This window comes from Protomyctophum bolini (assembly GCF_963924005.1).
Source record: "Protomyctophum bolini genome assembly, chromosome: 7".
NCBI classification, from domain to species: domain Eukaryota; kingdom Metazoa; phylum Chordata; class Actinopteri; order Myctophiformes; family Myctophidae; genus Protomyctophum; species Protomyctophum bolini.
The window spans coordinates 37,472,506-37,486,580 of record NC_137868.1 but is presented as its reverse complement, the minus strand read 5'-3'; the positions used below and the strand labels follow the sequence as shown (position 1 = coordinate 37,486,580).

The 14,075-nt window shown below is 42.4% G+C and overlaps 1 protein-coding gene across 2 annotated transcripts in view; it reads left to right on the top strand.

Annotated features, from left to right (window-relative positions):
- Window positions 1–14,075, top strand: part of LOC308318263 (kinesin-like protein KIFC3) — a 35,228-nt gene that overhangs the window by 18,951 nt on the left and 2,202 nt on the right. For both annotated transcript variants that reach the window (XM_080767749.1, XM_080767750.1), the window contains 10 exons: window positions 2,390–2,587; window positions 3,327–3,500; window positions 7,644–7,791; window positions 8,314–8,444; window positions 9,220–9,331; window positions 10,392–10,573; window positions 11,788–11,892; window positions 12,481–12,611; window positions 12,817–12,937; window positions 13,317–13,446. In XM_080767749.1, the coding sequence (XP_080623875.1) occupies window positions 2,390–2,587; window positions 3,327–3,500; window positions 7,644–7,791; window positions 8,314–8,444; window positions 9,220–9,331; window positions 10,392–10,573; window positions 11,788–11,892; window positions 12,481–12,611; window positions 12,817–12,937; window positions 13,317–13,446 (1,432 nt within the window). The remainder of the gene's footprint in view (window positions 1–2,389; window positions 2,588–3,326; window positions 3,501–7,643; window positions 7,792–8,313; window positions 8,445–9,219; window positions 9,332–10,391; window positions 10,574–11,787; window positions 11,893–12,480; window positions 12,612–12,816; window positions 12,938–13,316; window positions 13,447–14,075) is intronic.

Genomic DNA, 14,075 nt, shown 5'->3' with positions numbered 1-14,075 from the left:
TAACATAGATAGAAACTGTCATTACACAATGGTTTGTGTTATGAGTGCGTATAGAACTGTGTTATATGCATTTCATGATGCATTTATACTTGGCCTTATAATGATTTATAACACATTGGCTGGATGTACAATTATAGAACGCCTTTATCCAAGGCTCTTTACATAGATTGTGCATTACATTCACCCATTTACACATGAGGAATTAAACTGCAAGGCACTAACGTTTCAGTGTCTTGCTCAAGGACACTTCGACACTAACTCTAGCCCGGGTTTGAACTGGGAACCTTGTGGTTGCCATCTAGCCATCCACGACAACAATGTGTTATAAATCAGTATAAGGCCAAGTATAAATGCATCATGAAATGCATATAACACAGTTCTATACGCACTCATAACACAAAACATTGTGTAATGACAGTTTCTATCTATGTTAAATATCATAGTTGTAAGACATTGCAATCATTTTATAATGCTTTATAGTCACTCTTAAAATGCATTAAATCCATTATACAGTGAGTACATAAGTCACTATAAGAGGTAATTTGTTGTTCATATTTTATTTGTATTGCACTTGTCACTCACAGGGACTCTCAGAGTGCTATAAATTAAATCATATTGAAGATTAGAATTAGAAGGTACTCATCAAGGATCCAGTCATCCCAAAAAAGGTGCCAAGATGTCTGAGGTCCCTTGTATTCATAACACAACACAATAAAAAAATGTACAGTCGCATTAAAAACATTAGTGTACATAGTGTATACAGACAGACTATAGTGTTTCATTTGTCATAGTAAACAGACACTGGCACTGGTACAGTAACTCACCTTGATATACAGCTGCTCTACAATAGGCACAGCTTGTGTGTGTGTGTGTGTGTGTGTGTGTGTGTGTGTGTGTGTGTGTGTGTGTGTGTGTGTGTGTGTGTGTGTGTGTGTGTGTGCGCGTGCGTGTGTGTTTATCTCAATACGCAGCATATTGTGAGTGGGCAATAATCTGGTTGCCAGACTATAGCAATTGCACAACTTTATTATTATTAGTAGTAGTAGTAGTAGTAGTAGTATTAGTATTATTATTATTGGACTATTGATGTCATAATCTGTATGGAATTTTCCATTATTACGTTATATCATGCTGATTCCATTGTTATAAGACATTGTAGGCCTACCATGAAACAAGCTTTTTATATCAGGATTTAGATTAGATAGATTTAGATTTATTTAGATAAAGGCACTATATAAATGCACCATTTACCATTTAGGCCTATAAAGAATTTCGGTATTATTATATTATATTAAACTATAAACATTCATTATTACCAAGACTTTTAATCAGTAGTAGCCTATGATTTTTTTGATTAGCGATTTTTACTATGTCTTAAATAAAATATAGGCTAATTTATACATAATTATTTTTAGTTTAATTTCGGTATTTAACTTATAAACATTGATAATGAATAAGTATTGTACCCTTCACTCAAGGGGCTGGGTGTAACCCCACCCACTCCTCTCAAAACCCCACCCACTCCTCCTCCATAACCCCGCCCACTCCTCCTAGGAGAAGCCCCGCCCCGATCTGCGGGCTGCATTCAGGGGTACATGTCTCCCTCTGCCTCTCTCTCTCTGTTTCTGGCACAACAGCGCCACTTTTGCCCCTACTGGTACTCATAGTCACATACAGGTGAAGACGAACTGGTACTCATAGTCACATAGGTGAAGACGGACATTGCTGTTCCTTGGAGTGGTTGCACCACTCAAAAATAGTACTCCTCACATTTTTTATTTAAACCCATTGAGACCTGAGAGCAGATTCTACAAAGGTCTTCTAAATCATAACAATTGTTTCTGAAAAACAGATTAGAGTATTTCATGTCAAGGACAATTATATGTAATTGGCCGCCGACCCCCATCTGAAAATATGTTGTTCCACCAGGGACCCCCCAGAAGCAAAGATGGGAGTTAAAAACGATTGCCGTGAAAGAATATATATTAAAAGACTTGCACACGTTTTCAGGCGGTTAAACGATAAACGTGACACAGACCCAGTTGACCCTGATGAAAGCCGAAACGCGCTGGTCGTGTTTTTAACCCTTTTAAAATGAAATAAAGGATTTCTTTTCTACTTGAACTGGGCAGAGCTGCCTTGCTGCCTTTTAAGTTCGCCACCTTTTACCTCCTTCCACAGTGACATTGACTCTGAGGTATAGAACTTTTTAAGAAATCTTGTGCTTTGCTATAATTATGAAACCCTCTCCAAAGAGAACCTGTCTGCAGTTTTCTCTACATAAAGGACCCACGTAGCGCTTCTTCTTTTCTTTTTTATTGTGACACAGACGCGTTTTTAGCTCCAGGTCTCAATGGGCTGTTAGAGACTCTTGTTTGTCATCGGACAGGAGAACGACAACCTGCGCTGCCGGGTGCAGCAGCTGGAGTCGTCTCTGCAGCAGAGAGCAGAGGAGCTCTCCTACCTGGAGCGCCAGAGCCAGCAGAGCGAGTGTAGGAGAGCCGAGGAGCTGAGGACACGCGAGGAACGCGTGAGGGAGCTACAGCTGGAGCTGGACAGAGAGAGAGGCAAGGAGCCGCTTGTCAAGGTTATTATAACTTTATACTGACTTTATATCTGTCAATAAAGATGATGGTATATATATCAGTGGCGCGCTCTAGAATGATACCAGAACATGTTGACGTATTAATTCATCTTCCTTAATAAAGAAAGGTAGAAATGTAGGCCGGGTCAAGTGGTGAAGGCTGTGTAGAGAGAGAATTGCATGCTGAAAATAGCAAGTCTAAAATCAGCTGTAGTGGCTAATCAACACTATGAACAATAAAACTTAAAAGCCACTAAAAGCACCAGGCTTACGCAGTTGGTAGGGAATAAGACCATTGTCCAGTCAGGGCAGAAACATTTGATGGTGTTTTTATTTTGCTTCTCCAGACAGACAGTACAAGATGTCATCATGTCACAGTGCTCTCCCTAACCTGCTGGTAAAAAACCATGGACCTTCCCAGTGCTCACTGACTACCTGTGTGCTCACTTAATTAAATAGCCTCAGCTGTGCCCCCAGAACTGCCCATCACCTTCAAAACAAAAGCATTAGCTGCAACAGAAATAATGGCTGTAAACAAACCAATTAAGCAAAGCAAATTAAACTAAAAATAAGAAATGCATTACATATATAACAGAAATACTGAAATAGAAAATGACTGAATATAGCTCCCACATCAGCCATTACGACGCCATCAAGGCCCGCCAGAATACATTTTAGCCGACTAAAATCTTATGGTATTTAATCAACAATTAAAAACAACTTTGGATCTCTCCCACTGCAGTATGTGACTCAGACGGTGGAGGTGGATGCACCTGCCACTCTGAAGCAGCTGGCCAAGGCCAGGCAGCGGAACGAGCACTTGTCAGAGAAGCTGACCAATCAGAATGAGCAATGTAAACAGCTGGAGGAGCACATCAGGAAGTCGGATGAACACAGTTGTAATCTGCAGCACAAGGTAATGAATGACTGAAGAATATAGCGTTGGGTTGTTTGTATTCATCCCTTTAATGATAAGTCGTATGAAAGTAGCATAAAACAGTATGTACAATTATTCAGGTAACATACGTCTTCAGTCTTCACCAATTTGTAGGACCGGAATACCAATTTACAATTTAGGCATTTAGCATACGCTCTTAATCCAGAGCAATTTACAGTAAGCAAGAACAACACATATGGTAATACATCAAATACATAAAAGTTAAGGATCATAAGCAAGCTAAGAACCTAGCATCCGTCTAACAGTAGAATATTGTGCACAATGAAACTATGAGTATACACTAGTGCTATGTCTACATTAAATGCTATCTAAATGACATAAATTGGGCCTTTGCATACACCTGTAAGGTCATTGAGGCTAGTGCAAGTGCTACAGCAGGGGTAACCAACCAGGGGTTCGCAAGCTACCAGTAGCTCGCGGGAACCTTTCAAGTCGATCCCGAAGTGTCAGACTGACGGGCAGCCAGCCATCACTGCCAATACACAGCAGAATGTCGTTCGCAAAAAAGAGCAGATCTACAAGCTAACAACGTGTAGAGGCTCGATGCATTTTAGCTTGAAGATCTGTTCCCCTTGCTTCCACCGCACCGCCCTCGGCCCTCCCCCTTTTAGCACTCTGTGCTCATGTGCTGTGTCCTGTGTGTCTGTTGTTCCCTCGCAGGCAGCACAGAGCGTCAGAGTGAACGCAGCATGATAGCGTCCCCGACACGTTGAATACTAAACTTATTTGTAAAGTTCGAACGCCAACTTTTAACCAAACGTGGGAGAAACACAGTGCACGGCTGCACGCACAAATAAAGAGTGCACTCGTGCACGCACATGACGGATTATTATCGATCAAAACAATCCTTAGCGTCGCTTACAAAAGCATGTGTTGCACAGCATGAATGATAAGTAATCACCGACCTGGCTGGATATATATCACTATGACAAAGTGTCAAAATGTTTAGTGCCGCTGTCAAAACATGACACAGTGAGAGTTGAAGATTCTAACTATTGGAACAAGAAAGCCACAGTTTTGAAGGAACTAAGGAAGTGGGTCCTAGACAGGGCTTGACGCTTAGCTCATGGATGCATGGATGATAGACAGACTATCCGTTTTTATCCTGCTGTTCTATCATGGGATATTCGATGCAGGGCAAGATGCTCGATTGTGAATTAAATTGTAACATTCTCCTTAGCTTTGACTACTTCAGACAGAACATCTGACACACAGCTACAGTAGACTATTAATTTACTAAACTGGTAACTTACTCGGCTGCCTACCGTTGCTCGTTAAGCAGGTCACACAATGGATATGGACCACTGATAGATATGGACCACTGATATTTATCCAGCCAGGTCGGTGATTACTTATCATTCATGCTGTGCAACACATGCTTTTGTAAGCAACGCTAAGGATTGTTTTGATCGATAATAATGTTGTCGTCATGTGCGTGCGCGAGTGCACTCTTTATTTGTGCGTGCAGCCGTGCACAGTGTTTCTCCCACGTTTGGTTAAAAGTTGGCGTTCGAACTTTAAAAATAAGTATTCAACGTGTCGGGGACGCTATCATGAACTCGTATGACATCTTAATGACACCCTCAGACTGGCAATCACTAAATATGAACCAGATTTCAAAACGCTTGCAGATAAAGTGCAGTCACAGCAGTCTCATTAAAGGTGGGCTGACCCTGAGAGTATGTCACCATATCTGTGCAAATATATATGGTCATGTTATGCCTATGTCATTTGAACATCTGCCAATGTGAATATTCATTGAAATGAGAAACAAAATATTGTGCTGTAAAAGCAATTCATGTCCTTTGCATTTTGTTTTATTAAAAAAAAACTCAACAAAGAAGTTTATTTGTATTTTTGTCCTAATATTTTTTATTTCTAATACATTTGTCTTAATATTATTTGACATTGATAATATAACTTACTATAAGTATTTATTCTAATTTAAGCTTTAGTCTTTGTGTGGATGTGTGCACATGCATTGAGCCTGTCAGAAATAGCAAAAAAACAAGTGTTTTTTCTAACACGTTTTAGTGGTAGATCTTGGCTTACAATTGGGAATAAAATGGGCTCTTGGGCTTGAAAAGGTTGGTTACCACCTCATCAGACTACAATACTTAATTGGGTGGTCCACTCACAGTTAACAGTCTTTGTATTGAGTTTGTGCTTGAAATGTACTGTAATTCTGCAAACTGTTAATACATATTTCAATCAATCAATCAATTCTCAAATTTTCGTCTTGTTTGTTCAGGATTTGTCGGATCTTCTTTTAATGATTTTTGTGGCTTTCGTCTTTATTTTATATTTTTTATGGAGGGACAGACAGTAAACACACACGGTATCTCCACCGATCTCAAATCCTTAGAATCTACAGGACCCAAGCAAGACATTGCGACACACTGCCAGACTGGATTACCAGCCAAGGAGGTGCCTGGACCACAGAGTCACGGCCAAGCCTTTGGTCAGATCTTCTGCCACAGCCTTTGTTACCAGCAATTTCTGCCCCTCTCTTTTCAATAATTTCGCCGTTTACGGGGTTCTGTCAATTTCTTGTCGGGAGCTCTTTCACTATGCTCTCATCCTGCTGGCGTCTCAACCGGAAGTCTCTTGTTAGTTCAGTGTATGTTTTATGTTCTATTTTGTTCCTAGTCATGGCTGCCAGTTCCCACCTGACATCATGTGTGAGTCCCGCCTGCTCCAAACCATGCTGAATAACTGCTAGTTTGCACAACGTCTTCAGACTAGGATTTAAGTCCAAGATTCTCAGGACACCGTTTTCAAAGAGAGACACGACACGATCTCCCACACAACAGCACATCCCAAACATGACACAAGTGCCTTCGGGCTCAACCCTCTTCCAGGAGAAGGTTTCTGGGTTGAATTTCCACATATCAGTGAAGCTCCTATAGTTGGACAGATGCACATTGTGGCCACCAAATATGTACAGCTCCGCATTGTAGGCAAAGGATAAATGATACTTGCGCCCTTTTGGAAGAAGCTGTGCAGAAGGTGTGTTAAGCCATTGATTGGTCTCTGTGTCAAACACTCTGATGATGTTGTAGTACTCATCCTGGTCCCCTTCGCCTCCAAAAACAAACATCTTTGTTCCGATGATGGTGGCAGAGTGACCTTTTGAAGCAGGGGGTGGAGTTCCTCTGGTGTTAATTACAGACCAGACCATTGTGCTGGTGTCCAACTTGTAGGTGTCATTAGTCCAGTTTGCCATATCGGTTTCTCCTCCATGGATAAACACGAAACGCAGACCGAGTGGTAGTACCTCGCTGGAAATAACCCAGAAACCCTGGGTTTAAACCATCTGTTGGTGTCCACATCATATGCATTAAGCATGTTGTAGTACTGAAATGAGTCCGTCGCTCTCCCTCCCCAGAGGTAGATGACATCTTCAACCAGAACAGCTGAGCTGAGCCGGCTTGAGGATGGAACCTCTTTGGTTGTCACCGGGGGCAACTTCCTCCAGCGTAAAGACAACATGTTGAAAACCCTCACAGCAAACTGACCCGTGTCATCATCATTTACAAAGTTGTACACCTTGTCTCCAACTGTAACAACTGCACCGTTGTTTGTCCATCCTCCTCTGGGATGCTGATACGTCCGGCTGTCCCAGCTCCAGCAGAACATTTCTAACACGAGTCTTGCTTTGTAAAAGTAGAGTCCTAATGTGTGTTCTACTGCTTATATTGGTTAAGTGGCACAAATGACTCACAAAGTTTGACAAATCCACAAAGCCAAATCTAATGAGTTGGATTTGGCCAATCAATGTAGCCGATCGCTGTTGTTAGCCAATCGATGGACAGCAGTCACGGTCTAGGTAACAGAGGTTTCCCAGAAACCTCTGTTCTACACAGTCCAGTTAAGCAGCGTGAACCTTGCTAGCTTTTAGGAACCCCCCAAAATAGCTACTTTTTAAAAAGGGATAATGCCATGCCCAAAATATGGTTGTCAATGATCTTATGATTTTAATTGGAATTATTTCCTCTGCTTTCCAATGGGCCTCCCTGGTGAAAACCACTCTTCTACGGCACACTAACAACTCAGTGTTACATTTCCTCATGTGATCAATAAAGTGATTTTGTTTCCCAGATTGCAGCGTACGAACGAGAGATCTGTAAACTGCGGGAGGAGCTGCTGAAGGAAATCAGTCACCTGGAGGAGAGGAAGGAGGAGGCTGTGAAGGCGGCGGCTGGCTGCTCTGCCGAACACTTCCAGGACCTGCAGGAGCAGTTCTTCTGTGAGTAAAGGCCCTCTGTAGTGACATTTCAGCCAAATGAACCCTTCCAGGACCTGCGCGACCAGTTCTTGTGAGTAAAGGCCCTCTGTAGTGTAGTTACATTTCAGCCAAACAGCACAATTGTTGTCCTATTGCATAATACTGTAGATCATTTTACTTTATTATTATGATATCACTATCACACTGGGCTATACTGTATGCATACCATAAATGGCCTACTTGTGCGCAAGCAGAGCGAGCGCGCAAGTACTGCTGACGACAAGCTACAAGAGATGCAGTCCACTAAGAGAGTGGGCGGGGTCTTTGGGCTGGATCCAGGCTAGGTTTGGTAGGTATATTATTTCAGTACACAGTAAAAATCCTCTGTCTTAATTTAACTCTTTGAGTGTAAAAATATAGACCACTGAGCCCTTATACCGTAAGGGTACATTTTAGCTGCTTCCTAGATCTATGTTGGGTGCGCGACACTGTTGCACGACAAAACATAAACGAGGCGTACTGTAACTGTGTGTTGGACGACAGGCTTGCAGAAGCGTCTGACAGCACTGCCGCCCACCCTGCGCTCCATGAAGACAGACTACGCCAGCCTGAGGAGCCAGGTCCGAAACTTCTCCGACTTCTATGGAGCAGCCATCACTGATGCCAAGAAACAGGTCCGCTGCTGCGCACAGTATCAACCTAGCATACCTATTTTTGAGTGGTGCAACCACTCCAAGGAACAGCAATGTCACTATGGGACTATGTGACTATGTTACTATGGGACTATGTTACTATGTTAGAGTACCAGTAGGGGCAAAAGTGGCGCTGTTGTGCCAGAAACAGAGAGAGAGAGATAGTGCTGTACTGTTGCCTGCTAATGAGAGAGAGAGAGAGAGAGGGGGAGAGGGGGAGAGGGGAGTTGCATCACTCAGTTCACACGGGTGTGATTTGTCATTATTTCTGTCATTGTAGGCAGAAAAAGTTTTTTTTTTTTTTTTTTTTAACATTTCAACATTTTCTAAATTTTCACAAGAACTGAATGCCAGCAACAGAGACATATCCGCTGCACAAGAACAGGAAAATTAACTCCAATATATCACTTCTTATATATTGTTGTATAATGTACAATTTCATATTAACAAGCATTCACTCAAGGGAGTACCTGCTTAATGGCCTTGTGGTTAAAGTATTCGCTCTGAGATTGTACCCAATGCTGCCTCACACTAAGGATACCTGACCTATGGGCCACATGGCTCGTTAACCGTTGGTTTTCAAAGCTTACTTTGAAAACCTTACTTTACATAAGAAATATTGTGAATATATTATTGTAGTATTATTGGAATTGACTATGGTTATACTATTATTATTATTGGCTATTAAAGTTATATTGCTAATAAAGTTAGGGACAATGCCAATGACAGATCAGTTTCTTTGTTTTGTTGACTGCAGATTTCGGCAGCCATCAGTGAGATGTCTGAGGCAAATAAAGATCTACTGGAGAAGTACAGGAAGGAAGTGGCGCTGCGCAGGAAGTACCACGAGCAGCTGGTAGAACTCAAAGGTACGGAAAAAGAAGATGATATGTTGTCCTGTAGAGCTGTGCTTCTCAACATGTTGTCTTGTAGAGCTGTGCTTCTCAACATGTTGTCTTGTAGAGCTGTGCTTCTCAACATGTTGTCCTGTAGAGCTGTGCTTCTCAACATGTTGTCCTGTAGAGCTGTGCTTCTCAACATGTTGTCTTGTAGAGTTGTGCTTCTCAACATGTTGTCCTGTAGAGCTGTGCTTCTCAACATGTTGTCTTGTAGAGCTGTGCTTCTCAACATGTTGTCTTGTAGAGCTGTGCTTCTCAACATGTTGTCTTGTAGAGCTGTGCTTCTCAACATGTTGTCCTGTAGAGCTGTGCTTCTCAACAACACTGGCCAAATGATATGATCTTGTATTCATTCACAATCAGTGAGAAAAATGTCTTTCACTGCCACCGTGTGGCCCTTAATGATTGCTTGGCTGCCGCTGGATGTGGAGATTACTACTTATGCACTTCCGTTTTTAGCACACAATGTCTATCTTTCTAGACCAGACAGTGGCCTTGTGGTCAGAGTGTCCGCCCTGAAACTGGGAGTTCGGGGGTTCGATCCCCGGCCGGGTCATACCAAAGACTGTAAAAATGGGACCCAATGCCTCCCTGCTTGGCACTCAGCATCAATGGATTGGGGGGTCAAATAGGTACTAATCAAAATGATTCCCGAACGCGGCACGGCTGCAGCTCACCGCTCCAAGAGATGGGTCAAATGCGGAGAACAAATTTCACTGCTGTAACGTCTGTGACAAATCGTATTACTTTGACTTTGACTTTGATCATCACCATGGACAGGGCCGTAGTTTCAGAGAAAACAGTGTCTAAAGATCGCCATTAAAACAGCAGCGTATGCAATGTGCATGCAGGTTTCGTGTGGGCGGGCCTAGCAACCGGGCCTGAGCTAAAAGTAGATTTTTAGGTAAACCGTTTCATATTGGTATAAAGCGATCTTTACGCACGCACACACGCGATGATATATCGCGTGTGTGCGTGAGTGCGAATAGGAGGCGCTATAGAAATGTACCGTTTGCCATTTACCATTTAGGCAACATCCGCGTGCTGTGTCGTGTGAAGCCTGTGCTCAAGGAGGACCAGCATGAGGAAGGACAGTCGGTGGTCGTGACCACGGACCCCCACAACGAGTCTGCTCTCACCGTCATGAATAAAGGGAAGGGACGTGTGTTTGAACTGGACAAGGTCTTCCACCCACAGGCCACCCAAGAAGAGGTACTGGACAAATAAAATCTACATTAATAACAAATGTCATTCTGTTTGTTAGTAGCTGGAATCTGTTCTTATGTGCTGATATTTGAGTTGTATCGAGTGTGTCGACCTTAAAGATAGTGCCGTGATTTTTGCCCTCCCTAAAATATGATCATCCATTATACTAGGAGGAAGATTTTTTTTAAAGATTTTTTTTAAAGATTTGTGTTAAAATTATGTTTTTATGTTTTATCATTAAGTATACCTGGTTTTCACCTTAGCACCACCCCCCATACCCCACAGCTGTTGTTGTATGATAATGGGGGAGTAGGGTTAGGTTATGATTTGACTCGAAGGCTTTCAGCTTTCAGGAAGATACCAAAAATACACAGGGAAGACATTTGAATATTATAACCACACTTGGGGGTCTATTAGAGTAATGTTAACTCCATAGACACATACAAAACTGAAAAAGTACAAAAATCACGGCACTCTAAAGCAGCAGCTTCTACTTATTAATTTGTCAACTCTTGTAATGACCTCCATTGTTTATTGTCTCCCTTGACTTTCATTGTTTCTAATGACTGCCTGCAGCAATTAATGGCAGGGTATTGTAATCAGTCTTGTTTGTATGCATTATGTATTTTATGGCTGTATGTAGCAAGATAACTTGAGAACAGATGAGCTTTTTGACCTTTGTTGGGTCTAATAAAAGGTCCATAGCCTGGTAACCAGACGAATCTGCCAGATTTGGTCTGGCACCGCTCAGTTGTGATTGGATTTCACTCCAGAAGTCCCTCCCTCCGAAGTAGTGAGGGACCAATCAGGGCCTGGTATGCAAATATGGGGCGAGTTTATCACCAGAGGCATTATTTTATCCGCCCCTTGAAAATGCAGGTTCCACAGAGATTCCAGATTCCAGATCTACACATAGTGATTAGTCTGGCCATGCCAGGCCACAAGGTATAGGTCACCATATAAATGAAAGGTCAGAATTGAGAATGGGTTCGTGTCTTTTTTCTTGAAACTTGGTGGGAAATGATTAGTACAAGCTCACAATCAAAATATACCCCAGGTGCATTTTGTTAGGCATACAACCCATACAAATGAATAAATCCATAATTGATATAATAGTTAATATTGTCTCGTCTTAGATTTGTATCGGTTCCAATGCTGCTCATCCCTGTGAGCTACATGTCTAAAAGATTTTAAAATATTGTTTATTTCTGGTATTTCAGGTATTTCAGGAGATTGAGCCTTTGGTGACTTCCTGCATTGACGGCTACCATGTCTGCATATTTGCTTATGGACAAACTGGCTCTGGAAAGACCCACACCATGGAGGTGCGTTACTTCACATATTATGATCCTACAGTAAGACAATGAAAAGTTTGTTTAGCAGCTGCAGAATAACAGAGAGTCATAGTACATTAGGCGCTGTGGAACGCTGTTTGAGCCAATACAACAACATAGAATAACAGAGAGTCATAGAACAATACGCGCTGTGGAGCCTGGTGATCTTTTAGGATGGAAAAAGATCACGGCACTTCATATTTAATTGATGAAAAGTTGTAACTTTTTTTTTAAATCTTTTGTATAATAATAAAATTGACCTAGTCACATCACATCCTGTATTTTGTAAAAGACAGACTTATAATGGTTCAGCTGAGAGGAGGCCCTGTCTGGACGTTTAACTCAAGAGAACTTACACAAGTACACAGACAGCAGAGACCTCCCACTGGCAGTACAGTAGTATAGTCAGTCCTCTATGAAGGCCCATTTCTAAGGCCGAAGATAAAATATCTACTACAAGCTACTACAAGTGTAGACTAGAGCGGCTATTTTTGGCACGCTACGTCACTGGTGTCGAGTGACTCCGGCGTAACGCAGCCCGCAAGTCAAATGGATAACTCTTCCCTCTGTGGTTACCAGGGCAGTGTGGAAAACCCTGGCATCAACCAGAGGGCCCTCAAATATCTGTTCAATGAGATGGAGGACAGGAAGGACATGTGGTCATACACGGTCAGTGTCAACTCTGTGGAGATCTACAATGAGGTGCTCAGGTATGGTATACAATCTATGTCTTACCTGATAAAGAGCATAAATAACATTTAAATTTACCCAGGCGGCCCATATGACAACTTGTGACGGTGTAAATGCAAACCCAATTGGCCAATAAAGTGATTTATTGACCAAGAGATAATAATAAAGTGATAGCGGTAATTATTTTGTTGTACATCTTTTATATGTTTGGTTGTTGGCTTCCAGAGACCTGCTCAGTAAAGACGGAGAGAAGCTGGACATAAAGATCAACCCAGATGGAACCGGCCAGCTGCATGTTCCAGGCCTCAGGGTGGTGGAGGTCAAGAGCTTTCAGCACATCAAGAAGGTAACACAGACGTTTGTAGGCCTAATTCTTAACACAGCAATACCCTTCTTTACACTCATCACTCAACACTGTTTATTATTGTAATTCACTTATGGGAGTTGTCCAGTACAACCAGTTTTTGCTGATGGCCACTGAGCAGCTCAGCTTGAGTTATTTGGGGGAAATTTCCTTGCTCAAGGGCAACTGGTGCCTAATTTGTACTCCGCCATACGAGAGTGGCGGAAAAAATTGCCAGTCTACAATCTCACAAGGTGTCGCTTGCGTTGTGAGCTTGTAGCTTGGCTATTTTCTGTGCTGGACACTCTCGTACAACTAAGTTTAAATCAGGATAAGACAGTCAACAGTGAAGACTCATTCTTGTGTTTTTGTGTTTTCCAAGCTCTTAAAAACAGCGCGCAGGAACCGCATCACCTTCGGTACTCAGATGAACCAGCACAGCTCCCGTTCCCACGCTCTGCTCTGCATCAGTGTACTGGGCACGGACCTGGCCAGCGGAGCCAAAACCACTGGTCAGTCTCACTCTGGGCATGGCCACTTGGTTATCCGAAAGATACATTTGCAATGGTTTTCAAGACTTTTCTAACTACCGGTATATAAATCCAGAACTGTGTGTTTGTGTGTGTCTCGGCTTCGACTCCACCATTTTGTCTATACGTGTGTGTGTATTGTCCCTTTGTCTGAACTCTCCTGCTAAGTTATGTCGTCATATTTGACTGCCGTCATAGACTATCCTCCAAGTACTCTGACAGTGAACGGGTAGTGACTGCTGCACTAAGTACTCAGACAGGCCCCTTTTCCATCCGGGGTTGACCCGCTTCAGTTCCTTTTTCCACCGCCTAATATTGAACCCATTCAGAGTGTTTCCCCCACCGCACCATGACTAGACGCCGCAACCGTGACTACAGAAAGCCCCACTGAGGTACAATATGCAGCAAACTGATATATCCCATTTTGACCTGAGTCAAAAGCTTTCTGAAAAGGCTGTGTTCTGTTTCTATGTCAGTCGTTCTTTGATTTAAAAAAAATAGCAGACCCACAAGCAGACCTACAAGCTTGTAGATCTGCTATTTTTCAATAGCTAAAGCATAGCATAATGCTAACACCAAAAGGGGTTCCCGCCCCCAAAATGGGACATACA